The sequence below is a fragment of the Porcisia hertigi genome, chromosome 36 (assembly GCF_017918235.1).
Source record: "Porcisia hertigi strain C119 chromosome 36, whole genome shotgun sequence".
Classification (NCBI taxonomy): domain Eukaryota; phylum Euglenozoa; class Kinetoplastea; order Trypanosomatida; family Trypanosomatidae; genus Porcisia; species Porcisia hertigi.
In genome coordinates, this window is record NC_090595.1 from 3,621,234 (window position 1) to 3,647,018 (window position 25,785).

Consider the following 25,785-nt stretch of genomic DNA (forward strand, 5'->3'; position numbering starts at 1 on the left):
ACCCCCTTCGTCTCTGGAGCAAACCCATCCCAATCTTTTTTCCCGAGTCAAGGAGAATGGAAAGGGAGGGAAGAAAAAGAATCTCACGTGCCCTCGCCTTCGAGAGTCGGAAAAACGGCGCGTATTTCATCCACCTGTGGTGTCCTAAAGTCGTCGGGCAGGGTTGCAGCGTCTACATCTATACTCAGACGATCACAGGCATCGAGCAAGCAGGCCCGAGCAGCAGCCTCCGGAGATAAACAGTGGTGAGAAGCGTAAAGCGTGTCCGATAACGCAATGGCGACTCGCCCGACGCATTCGCGAATCTTGAGAGGCAGCGGTCGATGCATCACAAGTCTCTTGAGCTCCAGCCGAAGGCAACCTTCGATCAGCACTACGTGAGGCCTAACATACTCGAAAATGAGCATTTCGACAGCGGCAATGTCCGTTTCGTTTGAGACCGACCGCAGCTGAGCCAAAGTGGGACATTTTGAACTCATCCGGGAGATGTTGAGAGCATAAGACAGCGAAGCACAGAGAAGCACGTCCCTTGGTAAGTCAGTTTTAAGCTTTGCAGAAGCAAGATGATAAACGACAGCCGCACGGTTTCGGATGCTGCGCGAGCACTTCAATTGGTGATACGGGTGCGATTGCCTCTCACCATGCGAGGAGCCGAGCCCTTCACACATCAGAAATTTTATGCCCCGAGACACGAATATACCCGCGGCAGCTAAAGATGAGAACAAAATGGGGTCAAAAGAGAAGGCAAGCCATGGAAAAACCGAAGAGAAGACCGCGGCTTGCAAAAGGGTGGAAGAACAAGGGGGAACCCCATCAAGGCGCACTGAATGCGCTTGGAGCTGGGCAAGTACATCCTAGTCAAGCAGTATTTTCCTTGAAAAATATCACAAGAGTCAGAGACACGCCTTCCCAAACGAACATCAAACCACGATATCAGGGTCTTTGTACGCCAGGTGTCCTCCACGAACTAGCCACGTGACGCCTTCTTGGTCCCTCTTCTCCACATACCGAAAACACCTGATCAGCTCGACAAATATCACATCCCCTAACGGTGAACAGCGAAGACAAAGAGCCATGATGATGCCCGTTCATCAACAGGGAAACAAGAGTATTTCCTCCTATCACCCATATATCATCCTAGTTCGCCACGGTGGCGCAGTCCGTGATAGTATCAGATATCTCGATACCCTGCATCATGCTCACTGCAAATGTCAAAACAGAAAGAAGCGCGACACCGATAATAAGCCCAGTCGCGGTGGTGCTGGACATAGCGATAGTCACAGTGGTATCGCTGGTAACCTCCGCCTCGGCGGCGAAGCACATAGTTGTCATCAGAGACGCAAGTAGAACAAAAATTGTCGACTTCATGACGGCAGCTGCGTTCTTATTTAGCTCGATATCCATGAACGGAGAGTCCTCAGAGTAGTTTGTCAATGCGTGTCGCCTTTACTCAAGCCAAACGTCATGGGCAGAAAAACGGGTTCGAGGCGTGAGTGCGTGATTTTACCTGTGCAAGAACCTGAGCAGCCTTTATTCCCCGTTTTCTTGATTGGACCAGCAGGGCGCTTTCCTGAACTCCCCTTTTTTTTCCGAGTGAACGGTATGAACAGTTTTTTTTTTTCGCTTGAATGTGAAGTATACGTGCGTGTGTGCTGCGCGTGCTCCAGAACTGATCCGTCAGAAACTCATGCGAATCGAAAGGGAGAAGTAGAAAATAAAGAGTAGAAACATGAGATCGAGCAATGCGTAAAGAGAGATCGTTGCTGTGTGCTCTTCGCCCTTGCGCCCCATAAAACTCGACAGATGCGTCGGCATGGCCATTTTCACGTGAAGCAACACATTGTTGTCAAAACGACCTCAACGCTGCTGTCGGTGTGCAGGAAAAAAAAAGAAACGTCCTTCCCAGCTGTCTTCTTTATGTATTGACTCTGTGAGAAAAACATGAACTGTGCCTTCGGAGGTCACAATGAGGAGCTCACGTTTCGTCTTTGCCTTTTACATGGCGCAAATACCACGCAGACCACGAAGAGCGCTCCATTTCAGGAATCGACGCATAGCTCTGATAATCTGCTGTGTCACGCTTTAACTTCAGCCAGCGCCGAATCGTTTCCTCGCTCGAAGCATCATTGTCGAAGAGCTCGTTTTCTAAAAGGGGAATGTCACTGAGATCGACGTGCTGCAATCGGTCTGCTGCGTTCTCGTCCAACAACAAGTCATCAATCAACTCGTCTATCACTGCGCGATTATCATCCAAGTCTGTAGGAGCGTTGCCAGTCGAAGCGATATCCTCGAATACTTTGGCGCAGTGAATATCTTTAGCTGCACTACGGTTGATGGCAGCTCTCTGGCGAATCGCGTCATGAATTGGGACCCGCTTCTTTACGTTACTGAGGAATTCCATCGCAGTGTCCCGCCGCTCCTGTAGATACCTCTGCTTCCACTGAAAGCCGTCCGATCCGTCTCCAAAGCTTGAGAACACGCGCCTCGAGCCTTTCAGAACCACAGGTGATCGGACGCAGGTAACACCCCTCATTGATCCTCTCAGTCCACTGCACCCTGGTACTGGGGGGAGGGGGGGAGTCTCCCCATGGTAGTTCAGTTGAGGAAAATGACAAATGGAAGAAAAAAGGGGGGATGTCAAGATTTAGAGTCGTAGTACAGGGAGGGAGGGGAAGAGAGAGTTGAGTAGGGGCATGAAAAGCGGTGCAGCGACAAATTCTCAAAAGGAGATGATGATCCCCAAAAAAAAAATGCTCTACATTTCACTGCATGTTCCCCCCACTATTTCTCGCCGGCGAATTTCACGTTCCTGTAGAAATGTGTGCCAACTTAAACTCACCCTTTTTTTCTGGCGCCCTTTTATACCCAGAAGCGCTGGCAGAACAATCAACGCGTATTCTGTAAGCTCCAAACCATCAGCAGTCAAACACCACTCACGAATGGGTGGACTCGCGCATTCCTCCTGATTCGTCACTCAAGATTCCCCGTATCCCTCCCCATGAATTGTAGTAACCCTGCATCACTGCCCCCCCCCCCTCCACGTGGTCGAGGGGAAGCCACGAGGAGAGCTTCTCTGACAAATATCTCGTGAGCAAATAGAGTGATTCCAGATGGACGCGCCTCAGTAAATGAGAAAGTCCCCACACGCGCAACCCCCCTAAAAAAAATGGCGACCGGAGCACGACGCAGGAAATCCTTGCTGAGGGGTTTCATATCGGTGGTGGCTTCAAACGCAATACGCAAACGGGGTGAGCTGTGCAAAGCAAAGGGGCCGGAAGGCTAACCCAGAAACCTGGTGGTTCAGCTTGCATGATCATGTATGGCGCCGCAGCCCACTTGTTACCAGCCGCGCAAGTTTCGCCACTCTCAGTGCAAACAAAACAGCGACCCACACAAACCAATATGGACGCACCGGTAATCATGGACGCAACAGGACCCTTCCCCATACCCCCCCCGATACAAAAAGCAGCGTCCTGTCCGGGAAGCAGATCAGTGCCTCCCTTTCAAGCTGCCGCAACAACATCCCCAAAAGACCCCCCTACTGGACACCACAGAAACCGACTCGGGCATCTGTCCAATGTGTTCAAGTACCTGTAAAACAATCTCGAACGGGAAAGAGAGAAGAATAACCGAGATGTCCACAACACGGCAGCATCAAAGATGGCTCGTGGTCTGCAAACCTCCAAAGGGCGAATCATCATCTCAATTCATGGAAGCATAGGGGTCTAATTTACTTGCCAGGCCGCCTCGCCAAAAAAAAAATCGTCCTTTTCCCCTTCATGGCTTCGAAAATGATCCCCGACAACACGATAGCTACGACGTGTGTCTGCTCCTCGCATTGTATGGGTTTTGGCTTCTCGTACCACATTGAAAATCCTCTTTGCATGCTGTACCCCCTCCCCCACACCACACACGCACTTCCTGACCACCGAATGTTATCCGCTTTTTTTCAAATATACATACATTACAAATCCAAAGCCTGGGTGCGACAGCTAACTCCCCTCCAGACTACCTCCGGATACCCCTATAAGCGACGAAGTCAGCACAGCCAGATCATTTCTGGGCGTGATCGATAAACTGCGGGTAAGTGCAAAGACTCCTTCCAGAGTGCCGCCCACTGAGTCGCAATCCAACTCCTCTGCGGTTTTCGCAAACAACAGAACCTTTCAAAAAAAAAAAAGGACAGTGCCACATCAAGGAAATCGGCAGCTGCACCCCAGCGAGTCGCCGCGTACCCCCGGGACAATTTCTCCTGAGGTATTTGCGCTCCACGGTTCTTCTCGATCTCTGTTGGCCCTTGACCACGCCATCCAGCGTCGTCAGCAACTCGGCAAGCCTTTCTTCCTTCAGCGTGAAGGGCACAACCCATCCCTGGGTCTCTCTAGAGACGGATTTAGTAACAACCCCTTTTCGCACGATGTTGGCATCACCAAAGGTGACGCTGGCACGCGCCGGCCTCTCTGCCCAGTGGGCTCGATCATCTGCACTGACGATCCCCATTGCATAGAAGAATCTTCTCCGCCCATCGGCTCGCATGTGCGCACACCAGACTTCCACACTTCAAAAACAAGGGCGACATGTGGATGTTTGAAAAGCACATTTGTACTGCCCTTTAGAGGATTTCCTTCCTTCGCGGAGTGAACGCCCCTCCCCCACGAATCACCTCGCCTGGCCAGCAAATAAATTCTTTTCGTACCACTCCCGTTCCTTGAAAATACATTTTCGCAGCAGCTAGCCCGAACCTCTATAGCTGACTGCGGTAGGTTGCTCACGAGTTCTGTGCTTTCTCGCTCATGCTCTACCAAACATATCTAGGGCAACCAAAGGATCCCTCTTGTGTTTCATGAAATGTACAATGCCCAGGCAGATCGTATACCTGCGCATCGACGAACGTTTCGCTGCGTGCTGAGCGACCCCCTTACGTGATCCAGCTGGTGCCATACTCGACGTTTTGTAAAAGTTATGCAGCGCTATTCGTACTCCACATTATCAACGGAGTCACGGGCCCCAGCTGTTCACTTCCATCGCCGCAACTCGACTTGCCCAACAGTGCCTTATACATCTCCTGGAGCGATACAGGCGCATTACCGACCTCTCCATTGCGACTAGCAACTCCAGAATGACATCACCGCTCAGCTGTACCTTGTAGTTGGGCGATGTCCGCCCACTCATCTCTTCCCAGGGGCGGGCCGCTGCCCACGCTAGCCAAAAAATCGCTTTGCCGCGTCGCACAGGAGGAGATTGTTGTAACCACCTCGAAGTCCTTCGGCGCAACAGGTCTCGCATGAACTACCGCCACCACACTCTGATCCTCCCATAGTCCTTCGGGTATTAATTTACGAAAACAAAAAAATGCACAACAAAAGTGTCCCAAACAGCGCGCGGTAGCGCATCCTTGTGAAACATATGAGGGGCTGGGACTCGAAGTACGGCAAAAGAGTGTTTATATTCATCTCCAGCTCTATATTCCTACAAAAACCTTAATAGCGCTATCGACCATTGACGTCCTCAGTGTCCAGGAGGGCGGCCCTCATTTCCTACCAAGGATTCTTGTCCACTCACTTCTTCGGGATGACAACAGTCCAAGAATGAAGCTCATGTAAACCACAAGCAAGTATCACACCCCACTCCCTCAGTGTCCGAACATCGGACCAGATGCCCTATCACCGATTCCTACACAGGATCTAGGCGTCAGTGCCTCACCACGCCGATCCCCTCCTAACCGCATCGCGGATTCATGTTTTGTCGTGGTGTTGAGACATGCAGTCACTACAAAGTCGCTCTTTTCACTGTCGAACTTTGTTTCGAGAGCATCCCAGTGGCCTTGGGACCACGCACAGCCTGAAGCCGTCTAATGCTACACGACTTTCTATTATTACAGCCCGCCTCCTCGGTGACGAAACCGTGCAATGCGACCTTTTTGTCCGCATCGGCAGCACCGTGTACTCTCTATGGGCCTATCATCGCGTCTGACGACATCAGTGTATTTCACTATTGCAGTCGCTCATTGGCTTGATTCGTGCGCGTTGCCGCACAAACCCCAAAGGGGCCAAATACAGAAACTCACTATTGTGGTTGAAAGCGGAAAATTGCCCCACCCCGCCATTACCACCCTGGAGCATGCCGAACAGACCTGTCATGCTGTTTCATGACTCTCCTGAACAATGCCATCAGCGTGTGTAGCACCGTCTCGGATTGTTCATGCGGCAATACCAAGACTCACGGAAGTTTCTTACGCACAAAAAAAAAACATTCATTCTACACCTTTGACCGATAATCCCGTGAAGTCTCTCACCATAAGTTGGCACCCTTGAGATCATAGGCAATTACCGCAACAGTGGCACCGGCACTTTTTGTGATAATTCATGGAAGAAAAGACTGCGTCATCAATCGGCCCTTAGACCTCCCATGGATCCTTCGTAGATTCTCAGTTTATTTATTTCATTGGAAACCATCGGACGTGTTTGGTGGAAAAAGATTTCAGCCGCATTCCCCGAAACCCTTTTCCATGGTCACCAGCATCGGAGTTAGAAAAAAACAAAGCCAATGTGCTTCCCTTTTGGACCCCTCCGAGTCCTCCTGCATAGTTCGTGATACATTAATTCGTGACACCTATGCGTACCCCCGAAGTAACTACACTTGCCTACATAGATTTTTTAACCCCACCCACATTCACCAAAGCTTGTCTAGAGGTGTCAAGTAACCCTCAAAAGTCCCTGTAATGTCAACTGTAAAGTGTCTTTCTTATTCCAAGATTAGAAGGCCGCTGGGTAGCTTGCCCATCAGCCCCACAGACCCTCTCCACCGTCAGTCTTCCATTCGTCTCCGTCCTTGAACCGTATCGGTGCTTTAATGCGTGCAATCCATGTGCAAACGCAAAAATCTGCTCTCCGGATGCTTCGCGTGCGTATAAGCGTGATTCACCATTCCTCTGGAAAGCGCACCATACTTGTCGAATTTAGCCATCATCATACGCATAATCACTTTCTGTGGGACGGAATCGATCGGCGTCCATGCCTGCATCACTTCTATGAGAACGTGGCATCAAAACTCTTCTCAATCCAGTGCACGCAAGCTTATAATTCGCACACCTCGAGACTCAAGTTTCGAGCTCCTTGCCCCTTTCTTGCTATTAACGTGTCCCAGGAATTGGGTGATACTGTAATACCTCGCATTACTGTGCATCCCCCCACCTCGAAGAACAGTTTGCTGAAGGACATATTCCGACCCTTCCTCCGCAACGGTGTTGCCAACCTCTTTTTCCTCAAGCACCAGCTAATAGTGGTCTCTGGTTTGAAAAAGACAAATGCATAGTTAACAAAAGCCGTATGCTCTCTTGTGAAACAATACGAAAATTCCTAATGGGTGGCCCTTGACTGGAATGTAGCTTCCCGGAAATGTATTACTTTACCAGCGATGAAACATTTCAAAAGAATGTGTCCGGTAAGAGAGCGCTTCTGTGATCAAAAAAGATAACCGACATAAATCATCATAATTGCCGTGAGCTGCAGAAGGGTTTGTATATTTGGAAACGTAGCTTACAGAAGAGGATTATGGGCTCTTTGTTGTGAATAGTGGAGGAGATTCAACAGCAATCGGTAACTCGAATTCTTACGCCACCGAGAGAAGAGGCAAAGAAGAGGAAACACACCATAAACGTTTCGTGAAAACACCAATGAGGCTGTGGCGGATTATTTGAGAGTACTGTCTTCCTTTACTCCCAATCATATATCTGACACCGTGGCCATTCTTGTCGAATCACTAGCAAGGATTGAAAGCACACAATTCACCTCGACAATACTGGCTTGTCGTAGCCCTAATTGCGATTTTTTCGCGCGAGACCGATGATTCCCAGCACACGGCGGTATTCGCTGTGATGATTAAAAACAGACGCTAGAAACGGACCGCTTCTTTTTTTCCACTTTTGTGGTTTAGCGGCCAACCTCGCGGTGCTCAGGACGCTCATGCGAAAGGTTGAAAAGTGACGATATGAAGTCATGCGGCTGTTTTCCACTTTTTTTTTCTGTGCTACGCTGCGGCTTCCTTATAGGAGCACATAATGTACCACGCCGCTTGCTCCAGTAATCGCCGGATAAAAAAAATGAGGCCATTCTCTCTCCCCACTGAAAAATAAATGTGTACAACGGGCCGGCGGAGTCAAGCATGGACTTGCCTCAGAGTTTCTTCAACGTAATGCATTTTAAAAGTGCAAGATCAATATTTGTATCCACAGACAAATTATCATTCTTGACCGAATTTAGTCGACCCCATAGATCCTCAAGTTTCGTAGCGTGTTTCATTCGAACGCAGTACGACGAGTACTTCGCGCCCTCTGCTGGCACAAGGCCGCTGATCTCATAGGGAAGCAGCTTCGCATCCATGTTGGCCCTTACCGCCGATTGGATAGCGGCTTCTTCTGTTGCGAAAAAGAGCGCTTCAATTTCCCCGAGATTGCGCGGAAGGCTTGTTTCCAGAATGAACGTGTTGGGGTTGACGAGCTTGTCTCCGGTGTCCGCGCAACAAAAGTAGGCACTTCCATATGCTGAGATGACATTTTTCGCCTCGTCGAATGCGTCGGGGTACAGTTTTTGCATTAGTGAGAACGCGACTCCGGTCATGTACGCGTCGTACGCGGCTTCGTGCGCTTTGTTCTGCAGTTCAACTGTGCGGTCGTTGTAGCTGTGAAATCCCAGGGGAAGGCGAAACTGTGTTGAAAATTCGTCGCCGGAAAGACCGGCTCGCCGCCGACACTCGCGATAGAGAGGCTCGAGGTGTGTGACTGGAAACGCGCTGTCGCCTGTCAACTTGGTAGCCATAGTTTTTGTGTCGTAAATGATAGGCAGCGTGCGGTGCAGGATCTTCTTGAATTCTACGTAATCGCTGGGCAGATTAGTTTCGTGCATGTGGATCATGAACATGAGATCCTGCATGAAATTGTGGCCCACAACTGGTTTCCCGCTTTGTAGAACGGCTTTCCAAAATTGTCGGAAGCCGAGCCGATGCGCTTGCACGCGCTCGTCCTGCACGCGATTTTTCTCCTTTTCTCCAACCCACTCGCTCGTGCTCCGTTTTGTCAGTGTGAACCTTATTTTTTCCGCCAGGGATGGGTTGCCGGTGTAATTGACAATGACGTGGGAGTCGTATTTGCGGCGGATGTCCTCCTGGAGGCGCCGTGCGAAACCCATCGTGCAGCACAGATCTTTGATTAGGGGCGCCTCATCGGTCGAGAACCACTTATCGATTTGTTCTCTGAAATGGGTTTTGGTTGTCAGCTCCTTATCGTCCATTTCAGTGGGGCAAATTTTCGTGTAAGCCGCTTCCTCCTCTGCGTTGCAGTAGGGCAGGCCCAATGTAAGCCACGTTTGAAAATCCATATGATTCTCCGAAAGGAAAGAAATGGCGGAGAGGTCGAGACGCAGATCCCCGGTGTCTTTGAGGAGGTAGAAGTTGTATGGCCGAACTTCGTAGGTGCCATCCTCGGATTTCGTGAAGAAGACGATGCCTATTTGAAATGCGTTGTAGGCCTCCACAGCAGCACGCTTTGCGTGGTACACCGCCTCTGGCGGGGAGCCGATAGGCGCCGAGACGCCAGATACATCAACGCCCGTCATTTCCTGGTCGATTGCGCAGAACTCGCAGCGCTCCAAGTCGCGCATAAACTCGGGAAGCGCCAGATCATAGTTCAGCCGAGTTATATTCATCCGACTTTGGGAAAAAGACTTTGAAGGGAAATAAAAGTCGAAAATTCTGCTGCGGTGTGGGCGCACGGGAAAGTCTTCTTTTATGTGCGCAGGGGCGCAAAAGTTGTGGTGGTCGTTCGATGTTCAGATCCACGAAAAAAAAAAACGAGATAGATACATTCAGGGAATGGGTGCGATGGTGCGCGGAGGGTTTTGGGAATTTGGAAGCCTGCAGGAAAAGCGGTCGTGATGAGCAGAATGGCGGCAACTGTGTCGGAAAAGGGTGTTCACTTTTGAGTGGCGGGGAAACTTAAAGGCGGTTGGTGACTGGATTGCTTTTCCCCTTCCCCTTCCCCGCCCCGCCCCACGCATGAAAAGATGAGGTGACGCGCGGTGTATGGGCACGCCTTTGCTTTGGGAAGCTCTGTTGTGTGCGGGGCTTTCGATTTGCGCTGGGTATCCCTCATTTGTGAGGGGCCAGGCTGGGCCTCGCACCACGCGGCGACGACGAGTCAAAAAAAAAAGCGCGAGGCAGCGGCACACACGCTCGATGCGCGAATGCCGAAGCCGTGACCTCAGCAGCGGCGTCTGCCTCAGGCTTTGCCTGCCTTCGCCTCCCGAAGCCCCCCCCCCCGGCCTGACTCGGACTGGCTGACGAGTGGGCGACCGAGGGCCGAACGAAATAGGTCGGAGTCACACGCCAACACTCGGCAGAAAATGTGGATGGTGCAAACGTCTTTGTGGCCGCAGGTGACTCCGACGCTACGCCGCCCAGGACCCGGGCGCCAACATCAATAGCAGCTCATCGCCCTGCCCCCGCCACCCTCCAAACACCACAACTCCTACGCCACACACGGGTGCATGACACTTTGGCCTGCTGAGGCGGTTCGGCATTGGCAGAGGGGGGTGATCGGTGGCCGCATGGATTTTTTTTTTGAAGGCCGCAAAAAATGACGGGGGCGCCTGCGAGTGCAACCCCGGGGCGCGCGATGGGTGGGGGGCTAGGGGGGTTTTGGGTTTGGGGAAAAAGCGCGCAGCCCACTCATGTGAGGCCCCAAAATTTGAAATGATGGCAGAGGCGCTGCTTAGTAAAAGTCGAAGCAGCGGATCTGTATGATGGGAGAAGAATAACGCTGTTGTACGAGTGTGTTGGAGTTTGGCGGCCTGCGTAACCTGAACATTTTACCTAGGGAAACCCCCGAGGCAGCGGATTCATAGCTCAGTGGTAGAGCATTCGGCTGCAGTCCGAATGGTCCCCGGTTCAAACCCGGGTGGGTCCTCCCTTTTTCCCCCAGACCCGGCTTCGTCGCTCGGGCGGCTGGTTGGCCTCTTCGCGGAGGTGGTCTTGGTGGGGGCGGGCTGGGCACCTGCATCCATTTTCAAAGCCTTGCTCGCTCGGTTGGTGTCTGCGCGTGGGTTGTTCTCGCATTCCACGGTGGTTTCCCACCACAAAGCCGAAAAAACCCCATGCCGTTATGCGCATTTTCGGGGCCGGGTGGCCTTGATCACTCGCAGTCGAATGTTGGCGGCTCCGTTGCCTATTTTTTCGCACCGCCAGGAGGAGGGGAAAAATACCTGTGACCTAGTAAAATTTTGCGATTGGAAGTGCGTGCTGGAATTCCTTTTCCGCGTTCTTGACCTGCGCGGGCTTTTCCCTGGTGGGCGTCAGTGCCGGCAGCATCCTGTTTTGCCTAATGGGGAATAAGTGCGCTGGCATGCGCGACGCCAGCGGCACGGGTTTTCCCCGGGCGGCTTTGGGGCGTAAACGCGGGCCCCCCGCATATTCCAGATGCCGGCAAGGGGAGCCCCACCCTATGGTTTTATTGCCGTGGGGGTGTTGGTTGTAAGGGTTGGATCGCCAGGCGTTCGCATAGGGACATTGTGCCGGGATTATGGGTCACCCTTGTTCTAACAAGTGCTTCGTTTTGTCGCTCTTTCTTTCCCGCGGTGAGAATTTCCTCCGGATCCTCGGGGCCAAATGCCTGGCAAAGATGCACAGCTGATATTTTTTTTTTGGCTGGTCTATCATGGTGCCTCGGCCTTTCCTGATGCCGTGCTCGCCCCTTAAGTTTGACAGTTCTAAAAGGACGGATGGCTGTTTCGAAGGCTCCTGTGGATTCCCCTGGGGTGGTCATGGGCGCTGGTCGGCGCCGCGTGGTCGAGAAACGCGGTGGGGCGCTGCGTGGGATACTGCTTTTCGGAAAAAAATGCGCGAACAATGCGAGAGCTTGGGATCCCCCCCTGCGATATCAATGCTCCGCCGCGCCCCGTCAGACATCTTGCTTTGGACAACTGCGGCCTTGCCGTGGTACTTTCGGGTGTGCCAAACTAAAACGGATCACTGTTCACATTGGCTTTCGCGCCTGGCGCGCTGGAATGGCTTCTCGTTTCGTGCGGCCATGGGGGGCGGGGGGGCGTTCACCATTGCACGGTAATGGGCTACTTTTTTTGTGGGGCCACCGGGCTGCTTTCAACTGGCTTACCTGATCGTATTGCGGATATGTAATTGGTTTTTTGGGGGTTGTTTTTTCCTAGTCCGCTCGTTCTCTCTGGGGGGGGGGGCGGGGCGCTATTCAGGGGTCGTGTCCCATTTGCGTCCTGGCCGTAGGGGGTGCGATCCCTCTTGCTGGGCCCTCCTATTTGCGTGTCGGGCATGGTGTGGGGAGTCTAGTTCTTTTCTTTTGGTGTGGGGCTGGGTGGTCTTGGTGGGGGCTTGAGTCCCCCTGGCCGCGTTGAATTGCCGGGTGCGCGGCGGGGCCCTTGGGGGTTTGGGCTTTGTGGTTGTTGGGGGCTGGTTGTCTCTCTATGGGGTCAGGGTTTGCTTCTTATGCCGCGGTGGTGCGCCCATGGGGCTAATGTGTTGTGCTGTGCGCCCATTCGGTTGTGGCTGTAAGGGGGCTGGCGTCCTGGATTTCAGGGGGCTCTGGCGGGGTGGGCGCGGAGGGGGGGGGTACGCCTCATCTAGGGGTCTGTTTGGTGGTGGGTTGGTGGGCGCGTGCGTTTCCAGAGGTCCTCTTTCTTTGATGGGGAAATGCCTCGGCGCATGCGTGGTGCCCGCTCGCTTTGTTATGCCGCCCCTTGCCCCCGCCCCTTGCTCCCGCCCCGTCCCCTTCAGGGTCTCCAGGGCCCGGGGCTTGTCTTACCCGGGCCCGGTAATCATGTGTTCATCGCCCCTCTGTCTTCAAAAAAAGATCGTTTTGAACGCCGGGCATGCTGGTGGGTCTGTCTGTCGTGTCGCTGCTGCTGTTCCTTGTGGCGCGCTGGTTTTGGCCTGGGGTGGTGGCTCAGGGTGGGGGTGTTGGCGTCATCTTCGCTCCGCGCTGTTTCCCTGATGCGCGATTGCTCCGCTTAGCCCCCCGAAGCCCCCCCCCCCCCGGGCTGACTCGGACTGGCTGAAGAGTGGGCGACCGAGGGCTGAACGAATTGGGTCGGAATCACACGCCAACTCTCGGCACAAAATGTGGATGGTGCAAACGTCTTTGTGGCCGCAGGTGACTCCGACGCAGCGCCGCCCAGGACCCGGGCGCCAACATCAATAGCAGTTCATCACCCTGCCCCTGCCCCCTGTCCCCGCCACCCTCCAAACACCGCAATTCCTACGCCACACACGGGTGCATGACACTGTGGCCTGCTGAAGCGGTTCGGCATTGGCAGAGGGGGATGATCGGTGGCCGCATGGATTTTTTTTTTGAAGGCCGCAAAAAATGACGGGGGCGCCTGCGAGTGCAACCCCGGGGCGCACGGTGAGTGGGGGGCTAGGGGGGTTTTGGGTTTGGGGAAAAAGCGCGCAGCCCACTTCTGTGAGGCCCCAAAATTTGAAATGATGGCAGAGGCGCTGCTTAGTAAAAGTCGAAGCAGCGGATCTGTGTGTTGGGAGAAGAATAACGCTGTTGTATGAGTGTGTTGGGGTTCGGCGGCCTGCGTAACCTGAACATTTTACCTAGGGAAACCCCCGAGGCAGCGGATTCATAGCTCAGTGGTAGAGCATTCGGCTGCAGTCCGAATGGTCCCCGGTTCAAACCCGGGTGGGTCCTCCCTTTTTCCCCCAGACCCGGCTTCGTCGCTCGGGCGGCTGGTTGGCCTCTTCGCGGAGGTGGTCTTGGTGGGGGCGGGCTGGGCACCTGCATCCATTTTCAAAGCCTTGCTCGCTCGGTTGGTGTCTGCGCGTGGGTTGTTCTCGCATTCCAGAGTGGTTTCCCACCACAAAGCCGAAAAAACCCCATGCCGTTATGCGCATTTTCGGGGTCGGATGGCCTTGTTGTGGCTTCTGGGGGTGGCGGCCTGAACCGCGCCCTTGGTTAACTTTTGGGCTGCCATTCGTCGGCTTTGTCTGGCGTTCTGGAGGTCTGATGGTGTCTTTTTTGCATCCAGGGGGGGTCTCGGCCAAGCACCGCTGTGGATGTCTCATAGAAAAAGGGGTCAAGGAACGCCCTTATTCAAGGGAGGAAGGGGAGGGGGGCCGATGGAACCGTAAATCGGTCGTGCCGCTGTGAAGGAAAGGACGGCGCACGGAGAATAGGGCGCAGTTGTCGCCGATGAAGGAAGGGGCGCAAAAATGCCACTCGTCCTGGAAAAGGAGCTGTGCATCCTGCTCTCATTGGGGTTTTGTCGCGGAGAGCCTCTGCCATATCCGTAGTGACCGCATTTTGCATAGCGAGAGTGCGTCGCCTCACCGCACAACGCAACCCCAACACCGATGCAAGCGGAATAGCAAAAAAAAAGTCTTGATGAACCACCAATGCCGGTGAAGGGAAATCGCGAGGACGGCGTGCACTAAACCAGTGCCGTAAGAGATGATGGGGTAAAAATTCCCGCTTTTCTTCATTGAGGGGCGCCGGGGCGAAAAAGTGATGAGAGTGGGGTTTGAACCCACGCCCTCGAAAGGATTGGAACCTTAATCCAACGTCTTAGACCACTCGACCATCTCACCTTGTGTTACGCTCCGTATTCCGATAAGGTGAGAGTGAAAATGCACCATCAGGGAAAAAGTTTAGCACCGATTGGTTTCGATCCAACGACCTATGGGTTATGAGCCCATCGCGCTTCCACTGCGCTACGGTGCTGCCGGCAACCCCGAGAACACTCGTGACCTACCCGAGGCGAGTCCCACGCGTTGACTCAAACTCAGGGGCGGTAATGTGGTCGTTTGGTCTAGTGGTATGATTCCTGTTTTGGGTACAGGAGGTCACGGGTTCAATTCCCGTAACGACCCTTTTTTCAAAAATCCGAAAGTCGGAGGCAGCGGACCGTTGTTGAATTCACACTGTTTCTCACTTTTTTCTTGAGGGGATGAGGGAGCCCGCCCTCTCATAACTTGGCGCGCTTAATGGGAAAAAGGGAAACGAAGGGGCTGAGCCCGGTTTCGACTTTGGTTGGCGGGTGGTTTGACCCTCTCTTTTATGCATTCTTTTATGTGTTGATAGTCCAGTGGCGACACGTGGGAGCCCCGCCCTCCCCCCCTTCCTCCTCCTCTCTTCCGTGCTTCGCTTATACGTCGTTACACACACACACACACACACCATTCGTCCAGAGTTGCCCCCCTCCGCGCCCTCAGACGTCTTCTTCCGCCGACACACGACGACTCGCCATCGCGGCGCGGCGCAGCACCACGAGACGCTTCTGTCGCTTCGCCTCCTCGCGCGCCTTCACGCGCAACTTGACGCTCGCCGCGGTGTCCTCTGTCTTCTTCACAGATATCTTCTTGCGCGACGCTGCGGTCGACTGCTGCTGCTGTGCGGCGTGAAATTTCACGGCGCGCTTCGGCAACGTTACTGGCGTCTCCTGGCGGATCTCCGTCACAGGCCGCAGGCACTGTCGCAGTTTCTCGAGTGCTTCCTTCGTTGGGGACTTGCGGTGCTGCATCGAGAAACCAGTCAGCGGCACCACCGTCACAGTCTCCTGCGCCCCGTCCCATATCTCTGTCAAAATCTCTACGTCATCTGCATTTGTCATGCTCGGCACCCGCAGTCCCTTGGCCGAGTGCAGCTCGTCCTCCTCGGACTGCAGGGTTGCTTCGAGAACCCTAATGCGGCCAACTGGTGGGTTGCGCAGCGCCCGCAGCGCCGACATTTCCTCCTTGTTGCGGTCCACGTAAAGCTGCACGAGCTGCGCAACGGTCTCGTCCGGCACGGCACTGGTTTTGCAGCCGAGGGCAATGCACTGCTCCCGAAACCAAAAAAAACGCATGAATTGCAGTGCTTGCTCCATCTTGAGCTTGTTCTTCTGTGCATCAAGCCGGGCGGCGCGCTTTTCCTTCTTTTCCAGTTGTCGCACCGAGCGGTCACGGGGGTGAGGCACCGCGCGCTTCTCCCGCGCTATGTTCAGCAATGCACGGCGCATCGTATTATAGCGGGCGCCTAAAGGCACGCACAAAAAGACTAAAGGGGTGAGAGGAGGAAAGGGGGTTGAGAGGAGAGGGAAGCATATATGTTACCGAGCAAGTATGGCGCTACAGCGGTGGTGAGCAGTGCACACATCGTGCTCTAGAAGCGGTAGCATCCTGACACACGTGCGTGTAATCAAGCCACTGCACCATATTGCCGAATCCATGGAGAGTTGAATTTTGTGGCGGTTGCCTTCGCAACCATCGTCGGCGAAGGAGACTAACGGAGCAAAGGGAAAGCTCGCGCAATCACATTTGAGGGGGAGGGCAGAAGTTGAAGACGTGCATTTCCAGCGTGGCCATTCTGTCATATGCACGGCGAGTTCAACTCCAAGCTCTACCAGCGGTCTGCCCCCGTCATCATCACTTGGTGCGAGGCAGCGGCACACACGCTCGTCGCGCGAATGCCGAAGCCGTCATCTCAGCAGCGGCGTCTGCCCCAATCTGAGCGGAAAAGGTCGGAATCACACGCCAACACTCGGCACAAAATGTGGATGGTGCAAACGTCTTTGCGGCCGCAGGTGACTCCGACGCAACGCCGCCCAGGACCCGGGCGCCAACATCAGTAGCAGTTCATCGCCCTGCCTTAGCCCTTGTGTGCGCCTGCATGCACACCGACACGACATGGCCCCACATTCGTAGTGGCTTTTCCCCTTCGCTTGGTCCGAACGTGTGCAGCGAAGAGTTGATGCCACCCTACACTTCGAGGAGGCTATACGCGCGCAGTTCGAGATGCATCCAGTACGATAACCACCTCACAGCTCCTGTGAGCAGCACCACGTCGCACAGGTGGGCGGTCGTTGAGGATGTGGGGTATGATATAGTTGGTGGTTCTTGTTGGCCCCGATCGTCATGAGCTTCCGCCTTTCAAGAACAACCATTTGTAATGCACATGTCGACCCGCAGTAGATATACGAGCTCTGAAACACACTGGCGAAGGGGGTAAGGGACCATGTCAGTATGAAGGAAAAAACAGATGCACACACCCAAAAAAAAGGATACTTGAACAGAAAATGTAGAGTGGAGTTACAGGAGCGTGGGTAAGAGTTTTTTTTTTTGGGGGGGGGCGGAGGCGGAATTAATGGTGTGTGAGCAATCACAGCTGCTGTATTCTTCCATATCCCCTATAAGAGGGGGATGGTGTGTGTGTGTGTGTGGGAATGGAGTGGGGGGGGGGGGAAGGAGTAGAGCAAATACAGGGCAGGTTTAGAGGTGAAGAGGGAAGCGGGAGGTGTGCGTCAATCCTACAGTAGGCTGACTATACCAGTGCGACCAGGCCACTGCAACGCATGGTACGCGAGGGATCGAAAGAAGGGCAGGGGGGATGCACATACATGCAAAGAGAAGCATCCGCATAGATACTTGGAGGAGCAACTTAAAGGTCTGAGATGCGCATTGCGCGACAGTCAAAAGGAATCCGTGACTGGTTCATTGGGGTTACGTGTGCACCTGGGAAAAAAACGACAAAAAAAAGATGGCACACAAATACAACGGCTGGTTAGGAAGACGCCCATCATGGTCAGCGCAGCGTTCTGCATATCGTCCCATGTTGTGTCCACGTACGATTAACATAGGTTTGCCGTCATCTTGATAGTCGCCCCCCCCCCTCCTTCTCCCCCCCGCCTTTGGGCCCATGCTGTGGCATAAAGGGAGCACACTGGACACACTATACCGACGCAGTGGGAGAGCACGACGTACGAACGCGGTCTCCCGCTTGCCTCCTCCACACAGATGCAGGCCGACAACAACCAAAAGAATCCGCCCCAAAGAGGCATCAAAGCGACATGCCGGGGGGGGGGGGGAGGGCGGGGGACTGCGCCTCTCCAAATGGATGGAAAACTGTGCGACCAAGGGGCCTCCTTTCTAAACGTTTTTCTTGTAAATTCCTCCTGTCAGCCTCTTCAGTACTTTTCGAGCACTACGCCTGGGTGGTTCGCCTTGCAATCGTCACACACCGCTCCGAGCTCTTCACTCCACCATTTCGGCCGGTTCTTGTCGCAGATTCCGCACGGCTCGAATGCTTCTGTTTTCGGAGCCCGCTGCAGGCGAGGCGCAATGCGCTTCTCATAGACCTGACTCCGGATGAGATCGATGCTGTTACCTTCTTCACCGAGGTCGACTGACGGTGCCCGTTGGAGGATGGCGAGGATATCCTCGCGGTCAGCGACGCGAGAATCCAGACGCATCAGCTCGTACAGCTCGTTCGCCTCGGCAGAGCTCTTGACAGCAAGCAGTTCAGTGCGGAAGTGCTCGACGATGGCGAGACAGAAGCGGATGAGGAATCGCATACCGCCTTCCATGAAGGAGTCCAAGAATGTGAAGAGTTCATTGAACTGCAGCACGTGAATGCACAGACCTGTTAAGATCTTCTGCAGGTAGGTGTCTGGCCAGAAGTTGAGTTTCTCTAGGTGCTTTGCGACCTCGGGATACTTCTTGTGCATGAAGTGCTCGACCACCCACGCACTCGTGGCAAAGCCCACCGCCTCCGCTGCCCAATGTCCTTTTAGGTACTCTGTCGCCACAAATCGAAGCACCGCTGCCGTCTCGGCTTCCGACAACACGAGCATGCACAGACCAGCAAGGTAGCTCATGGCCTGACCATACGCATGAAACTCGTGGTACATGGCGTTCAGGAACGCCACCATCTTTCGGCGGTGATCTGGATGGAAAAAGGTTCGGTCTGCGTCCTTGATGATTACGCGCACCACCCCCTCATCCTCGTCTTCCAACTCCACATACTGCACGGGCTTCTGGTAAAACGCGGCCTTCTTCACCCATTTCTCCAGCCGCGACCGCAGCTCATCCTTGTGCGCCTCCAGAAATCCGTTGTTTAGGTTGAGCAACGGAGCCCTCTCCACCACCTCTGCCTGCCAGAAAAGGGGCATATCAAAGTAAGGGCCTGTGAAATGGGTGGGTGTACAGTACTTCGGAGCCTTCTTATCTGACGCCAGGTCCGCAGTGGCGGCCTCAGCAGCTGCACCAAAGCCGGACACTGCTGGAGAAGGATTCGTTGTTGCTGTCACCCCAACCGTCTGGCCGAAACCGAACGAAACCGGTGCTGTCGTTCCAGAGGAAGACGTCGCCGTTGTTTTGACCACGTTGTCGAAACCGAACACTGGCTTCACGTCAGACGTTGGGGTGGTCTTTGTGGCAGCTGCAGCACCAAAGCCGAAAGTGCTTGCACTGGCAGCGGCGGGAGTGCCAAACGTACTTTTTTGAGTCGTTGGTGCTTCCCCAAGCACTGAGCCTTGGGTAATCGGCGTCGAATTCGATGCGGGTACCCCGAACCCAAACACTGGTGCAGCGGCAGCACTGGGGGAGGTGGAGGGGAACGCGGCGCTTGAGCCGGTCGACGACGGCATAGCCGCGGCGGGAGCACCCAAGATGCTTTTCTGCACCAATGGCGCCTTTTCCAGCACCGAATCCTGTGTTCCTGGAGTCGAGACCGCTGACGGCGCCTCCAATGCTGCGTATGTCTTCCACACCTCTGCATCCGGCTTGCCCGATTTTTTTTTCAACTCTCGCGCTTCTCGATAAATGACGCGCAGCTCATCGTTGATCTTCTCCGCATTTGTGTGGGCCACTTTCAAATCCTCGAAGAAGTCGGTCGGTATGGAAGAGAATGACTGCGTGAAAGAGGCGAGGGCAGCGGGGTAACTGCCGAAGGAATCGAAGCACTCCTTGGCGTGGGCCTCCTTGAGCCCAGTGATCTTTTGGAGGTGAGCGGCGGTGGAGGACATTGTGGCTGCTCCGAGGGGTGAGGGAGAAAAGAGCTGTGATAATAGGGGCGAGGGTTTGTATAGAGCTCGTTTTGCTGACACTGGGCAGCGCGATTGACGAGAGAAAAAGGTGGATGGAGGCGAGTACGACCTGTCTTGAAGCACGACGAGTTCGATAGCACGTGCCCTTCTTTGTATATAACGCAAACACACACACACACACACGCACACCAATATTTACTTGTCACGATTACACTCGGCGGTTTAAGAGGCTTGAAAGTGAGGCGCAGGTTACAGCTACCCGCGGTGCGAAATCATAAAAGAGGTGATATGGCGCTCTACAATGGGGAGAGTTCAAAGGGGGAAGGCGTGTCAGAGGGTCAAGAGAATGGGAGAATGCGGTCGGGTTTGCATGAAGCGCAACTGCCCCATACTGGAGGCGGTTGCCCGTGTGTGGGTGTGTGCAACTTGGGTCGGTAGCACACTACTAAAAAACCACAACACTATCACGGGGAGAAGCATTGACGAAGTTTGGCGATTGGCGTTGTCACTGCAGAAATGGATTTTTATAGACATGCAGACACGGACATACCGATGCCAAGAGACCACCATTCCCCATATAGTGAAAGAAAGGGAGAGAGAGCGACATTGTACATGAAGGCAATGGCGCAAAACCAGTCAACGGTATCAAGCACCACAGTGGAGTGGAGCAACCGTGTGCACAAAGCCTCTGCAAGGCGCGTGCGAGCGCAAAAAGCAACAACCAATAAGAAGCGAAACCTACACGATGGCCGCTTGACTGGAAAGCGGGCCAACGCAATCGCTAACTGCTCCAACCGAGCAGTCGTGTTAGTGTACATCCGGCAGCGATGCCCCCCCCCCCACTCGCCTGGTGGCGCATATGTGCTTGTCAGGGCTTTTCGCCGTTCCTTACAATAAAAGGGTACGCTGAATCTCTTGCAGTGAAAGCCGCCGCTCGGTCCAGCAGTTCACCCCTGGGGTGTAGTAGAATCTGTAGAGCAGCGCCCCGATCTCATCATCCGTCATAGGCGTCTTTAGGCGATTCTTCAGGCAGTCCTGAAAATCGGACATGCTCAGATTACTGTCGTACGTGGACTGGGAAGTGGCTCGGAGGGATCGAATTGCAAGTGTACGACGTGCCTCGATGAGGATAAGGAAGCGCTGCAGCGCCTCCTGCGCCCGCGCCTCGGCGTCAGCTCTGTTTGCCAGCATCATTGCACTTTGCACTGGTCCCCGCTGAACCGTCACGCCGTTTCGGGCGTCGCCCCACGTCTTCACTGATTCGCGCGGCTTGAAGGTGGAAATGAACTGCTGCTGCATGAGCTGCTCTGTAAAATCAGCTAGTGACACCCACCCATCTTTGTCACCGTCGGCGCGCTCCATCACATTCGTCAATTCTGCCTCTGTCGCATGTATGCCGGCGTCACTGAGTACCTCACGCACGTTCTCCCGTGTGAGCCCTTGCGTTGAAGATGAGGCGTAGTGACGGAAGGCGTCGGTGATGCGCGAAAACTGCTGGTGCAGGTGCGACGCTGCTATGCTGAGGATTTCTAGCGTGCGAAAGTAGGCCTCATCCATGTTAGGCATTCCCATCTCTAGGTAGCGCTTCGTTCGCTCATCCATTTCTCTGAGGCGATAGTCGACGCCGTCCAGGCGAATCGTGTTGCCCACCTTCAACAGAGTGGGGTCCTGCACGTGCTCCACTGCACGGCGGGAAAAAATCTTCCCCCCGATGTGGCCGCTGTTGTGCAACTGAAGCTCGTAGACAGACACAGTGTCGTCAGCGAGGTAGTAGCAGATCATGAATTGACGTCCCTCGTTTTCTTCCGACGGTTCCACCAGCTCGGCCCCGAAGCGGAAGACATCTTGCGCGTAGCGGGTCAGCTTCAGGACATCCTTCTCGGGGGGAGAGTCGTCAAATACCATCGTTGAGGCACCAAAACGCTTGCCAGAGGCATCGGCGCCCTTTCGTGTCTCCTTGGTCCGCTGCCGTCGCTGCTTAGCCAAGGCGATTTCGTCTCCCTCGCATGGTGGTGCGGCGAAGGCTGGCTCAGGGATGCCTCGCGCCTCCATGTACTCCCGTGTATGTTCGTCGCAGTCGTAGATAAAGAAGGGTCGTGTGAAGATGTCCACCGTTGAGCCAGTACGCAAGTCCTCCGCAGTAAGGCATGCCGGCGGGGGGCCCTGCGGACGGTTGAGCGTTTCGGTGGAGAGCAGCACCGCTCGCGACTCCTTCGGGATACGCCTCCGGCGCACGAACACGGGGTAAGGGTCGCGGCCGTCGTTATCTGCGTTGTCGAACAGTACGGCAATGCTCCCGTCTGCCAGAAAATAATAGATGCGGAATTTCCTCTTCTCCCAAACGGCGTAGAAGCGCAACACGTTTCGGTCGTACTCGTAGAAGTCACGTGCTTTTATCCGTTCTGCAGGGGTGAGGAGGCTGGCGTGAGTCCCCGCGCGCGTAGCCGCCTGTACCTCAAACACGCGCCGCATCTCGATATGCTGCTCATCCATTTCACCGGGGCAGCGCATGGCCTTGGCCTCGAAATTGTCGAGAGGGTACTCCAGCGGTTCAGGCTGGGGCATACCCATCACCTCGAAAAACTCGCGTGTAAAGGCATCGCAGTCGACGAGCTGGTACGTCAACCCACGGCACGTAATGGTGGCGCCGATGCACATTCGGAACACATCCACCTCGTCTGGTCTGAAGCGCGACACCGTAGTGCCCTTCGGCAGACCGCTGTTCACCACCGCTGGCGTCTCAATGATATTGAGCGATCCGTCAGCGAGAAAATAGTGTATCTTTACTTTGCGCACGCGCCACGTTTCGATGCTGCTTCCCACCACCTTCTCCGTGTAGTAGGCAAAGAATCGAAGCACTTTGTTATCTAGCGTGCGCCACGACGGAAAGTGCTGGAGAATGACACGTACCGGGATACCACATCCTTCCGGCGCTGTGGCAGCGGCTACAGCGGCGCCGTCAAGTGCCGCCGAATCCTTGACGATACGTGTACCTTCATCGTCAATGGTGCAGTACTGTCGTTTTCCATGCGAAGCGGTGTGTTGCAGCTCTGAGAATGTGAAGCCTGGAAGCTTGGGTAGCGCATTGTATACCGTCTTCTCGCGAAGGCTCATTTTTTTGTCGGCCGACTCGTGCGGCTGGTGAAATTTCTTTTCCACTTTCCAGTCAGTTTCTTATCGGTCTTGAGTGTTCAGCTGCTTGTGCTTGAGTCGGGCGACGTGGTTTGATAGGACGGTGTTTACTTTCGCTTGGGAGAGAGGGGGCGCGACCGCGTGTCCCAGAAAGACGAGAGAGAGAGTGTGTGTGTGAATGAGAGGAAGGGAGAGAAGGCTAAGCGGCAGCGGATACATGCGTGCTGGAGATGCACGGGGAAGATAAGAGTATGAGGTGCAGCACAGGCAACAATACCCCGAGGGCGTCGCACACCTTAGTGTGTCGCCTCTGAGAGGTATGTCACGGAAGGGGTACTCGTGTGGTTAGCAGTCATGTTGGTCTGAGGGAACATTCGCACAACTTTCGCGAATAGAATGCACTGATCATAAAATAGAGAACACATACGGGAAGAGGTAACCGCAATCACACACTCACCTACCCCACCCACACACGCGTACACATACACCAACGGAAAGACTTCCACGGTTGGGTTTACTCGCGAGTCACGTGAGAAATGATTGACACAGTAACCGTTACCGGTCCACTGCGCATTCCACAGTAAAGAAAGGTGGTGCAGGTCACGTGTATGTGGGAGAGGGCACAACAAGGAGGGCAGGTGTGTAGGGGATGGGTATGGCTGAGTGGCTGCTGGACGTCATCATGAACAAATCAAAAAACAACAACAACCAAACTATCAAGAGAAGAGAAGAGATAGCGAGTACTGAGCGAAAGAGGGGGGGGGATAGGCTGGCCTTTACAAAAAGCTAAGACGGCAGCGCGGAAAGAAGCCGAAAAGAAGATTGAACAAACCAGATGAGAACAATAAAAAAACAAAAAACGCATGTTAAGAGAGGGGGGGGGGTCGGGGAGAGGGGGTGATGCAGTCAGGGAGGTGGGCCATGCCACACACAGACGGCAGCACACACGTGCGGCTGTTTGTGGTGAGTACCCATGCGGGTGAAGGGGTTCTCATCTGTTTCTCAGCGCGCGCGCACACACACACACAGACGGTTACCCGAGAGCAAGCACATGGCAACGGCACAGAGCATGAGCGAGAACAATTACACACCCACAGTCGCCACAGACGTGCACGCGCGGCTCATCATATCGAGGACCTTTGGGAAACCAAAAAAAGGGGAGGAGGAGGGGGGGGGGTAGTTACGGTAAGGGATAAGTCATTGAAAATTTCCCTCATGGGATCTGCGCACTTCAGTGTGGGGGCGAACTCCTTTCAATGCTTTCCTTCGGTTCGGCCTCCATGACAATTCTGCTGTTATTACTCATGAAGCCATGTGCGCACGATGTTGGCAAGCAGCAAGACAAAAAGAAAAAAAAAACATGTATAGGGATCGAACTCATTTTCGTGAGGTGTGCCCTCACTCGACTAGCGCATTCAGTCGCCTCAGAACCTCAAAAGTCTGAGTGGAGTTGTTGAGCGTGTAGAAGTGAAGGTGGTGGTAGTCGAGATCAGAGGCGCGAATGTACTCAATCATCTGCACACACTGCTCCACGCCATATTTCTTGAGACCCTCGGGATTCTCTTTCAGCTCCACCACTCGCTTTTTCACATCATCCGGGACATTCGTCCTACAGAGTGACACCATCCGCTCAAAACCAGCGTAGGTTGTGATGGGAAGCAGCCCTGCAAGAATGGGGACAGTAATGTCTACTTCTCGACAGCGCTTCACAAATTTTACATATACGGAAGGATCGTAGAAAAGTTGCGTGACGACCAAGCTAGCACCGGCGTCGACCTTCTCCTTGAGGTAAATCAACTCTTTCTGGTAGTCCTCTTCAGATATGCTGCCGTCCTTGGCGATGGCGCTGGGGTGGCCCTCGGGATATCCGGCGACCGACACACAGAAGAAGTCGCCGTACGTGGCGCGAATGTATTGCACAAGCTCCTTTGCGCACGTCAGGCCATCCGGGTTGGCCTGGAACTCCACACCTTGTGGTGGGTCACCGCGGAGTGCGAGGATGTTTCGGATACCGTGTGCCTTTGCGAAATCAAGCCCTTCTTTGATGAGGCCTCGCGGCATGTTGGTGCACGTGATATGCATATTGACGGGCGTATCAGGGTACTTCTCCTGGAGGACTTTGCAGAGGCGCATTGTGGTGTCACTCGAGCGACCACCAGCGCCCCACGTCAGGTCGAGGAAAACTGGTGACTGACGCATAATGCTGGGGATCAGGACATTCATCATGGTTTCCTCCGCCTTCTCGCTGCGGGGGGGATAAAACTCATAAGACGTGTACCACTTCTTGGTATCCTCGGCAATGACGGCATCACTGATAAATCCGGGCATGGTGTTGCGTGATATCTCGGCGTGAAAAGTGAACGGGAAACAACAGCAACAAAAACAAACAGAAAAATCGTGTCGTCAGCGCGATTTAGCTGCTTCTGGGGGGAGGGGTGAGGGTGACGAGGACAGGGGGAGCGGGAGGAGGGGAAGGAAGCGAAAAAAAAGCTATTGTACAGATTTCAGTGGATATATGGGTGCAACCTGAGCAGTGCAGCAAGGAGAGAATGAACGAAAGGATCGACATGCACTGCTAATGCCCAGGAGTTTATACCCGTGTATGCGTGGGCAAGGGCGCGCGTGTGTCTTTTTGTGTTTGCTTGTATGTGTCGGTGTGGTTTTTATGGTGCCTGGCTGCGGAAGGCGGCGAGAAGGGGGATAGAGAAAAAAAGAGCGACAGTTTCGCAATTCGCAACACAGAGGGCATACCAGTTACTTTCACAGAGCAGCCTCCAATCCAAGCAAGAGCGCGAAGCGCAATGCAGCCTCTCGCCGGGGTCTCCGGTGT

General features: G+C 54.1%; 8 protein-coding genes across 8 annotated transcripts; all 8 read right to left on the reverse strand.

The window, feature by feature from the left end:
- Positions 1-83: 83 nt before the first annotated feature.
- On the reverse strand, positions 84-668 carry JKF63_00921 (uncharacterized protein; the record flags this gene model as incomplete). Its single annotated transcript, XM_067896970.1, has 1 exon — positions 84-668. One exon carries the CDS (start codon positions 666-668, stop codon positions 84-86), a length of 585 nt encoding a protein of 194 aa, XP_067753127.1.
- Positions 669-1,137: 469 nt separating this feature from the next.
- Positions 1,138-1,404, reverse strand: JKF63_00922 (uncharacterized protein; the record flags this gene model as incomplete). The annotated part of the gene is made up of 1 exon (XM_067896971.1): positions 1,138-1,404. One exon carries the CDS (start codon positions 1,402-1,404, stop codon positions 1,138-1,140), a length of 267 nt encoding a protein of 88 aa, XP_067753128.1.
- A 571-nt stretch (positions 1,405-1,975) lies between these two features.
- On the reverse strand, positions 1,976-2,533 carry JKF63_00923 (uncharacterized protein; the record flags this gene model as incomplete). The annotated part of the gene is made up of 1 exon (XM_067896972.1): positions 1,976-2,533. The coding sequence occupies one exon, from the start codon at positions 2,531-2,533 to the stop codon at positions 1,976-1,978; it is 558 nt and encodes a 185-aa protein (XP_067753129.1).
- Positions 2,534-8,174: 5,641 nt separating this feature from the next.
- On the reverse strand, positions 8,175-9,701 carry JKF63_00924 (uncharacterized protein; the record flags this gene model as incomplete). The annotated part of the gene is made up of 1 exon (XM_067896973.1): positions 8,175-9,701. One exon carries the CDS (start codon positions 9,699-9,701, stop codon positions 8,175-8,177), a length of 1,527 nt encoding a protein of 508 aa, XP_067753130.1.
- Positions 9,702-15,230: 5,529 nt separating this feature from the next.
- JKF63_00925 (uncharacterized protein) lies at positions 15,231-16,019 on the reverse strand (the record flags this gene model as incomplete). Its single annotated transcript, XM_067896974.1, has 1 exon — positions 15,231-16,019. One exon carries the CDS (start codon positions 16,017-16,019, stop codon positions 15,231-15,233), a length of 789 nt encoding a protein of 262 aa, XP_067753131.1.
- A 1,944-nt stretch (positions 16,020-17,963) lies between these two features.
- JKF63_00926 (uncharacterized protein) lies at positions 17,964-19,802 on the reverse strand (the record flags this gene model as incomplete). Its single annotated transcript, XM_067896975.1, has 1 exon — positions 17,964-19,802. One exon carries the CDS (start codon positions 19,800-19,802, stop codon positions 17,964-17,966), a length of 1,839 nt encoding a protein of 612 aa, XP_067753132.1.
- Positions 19,803-20,711: 909 nt separating this feature from the next.
- Positions 20,712-22,937, reverse strand: JKF63_00927 (uncharacterized protein; the record flags this gene model as incomplete). The annotated part of the gene is made up of 1 exon (XM_067896976.1): positions 20,712-22,937. One exon carries the CDS (start codon positions 22,935-22,937, stop codon positions 20,712-20,714), a length of 2,226 nt encoding a protein of 741 aa, XP_067753133.1.
- A 1,416-nt stretch (positions 22,938-24,353) lies between these two features.
- JKF63_00928 (uncharacterized protein) lies at positions 24,354-25,283 on the reverse strand (the record flags this gene model as incomplete). Its single annotated transcript, XM_067896977.1, has 1 exon — positions 24,354-25,283. One exon carries the CDS (start codon positions 25,281-25,283, stop codon positions 24,354-24,356), a length of 930 nt encoding a protein of 309 aa, XP_067753134.1.
- Between the last annotated feature and the right edge of the window lie 502 nt (positions 25,284-25,785).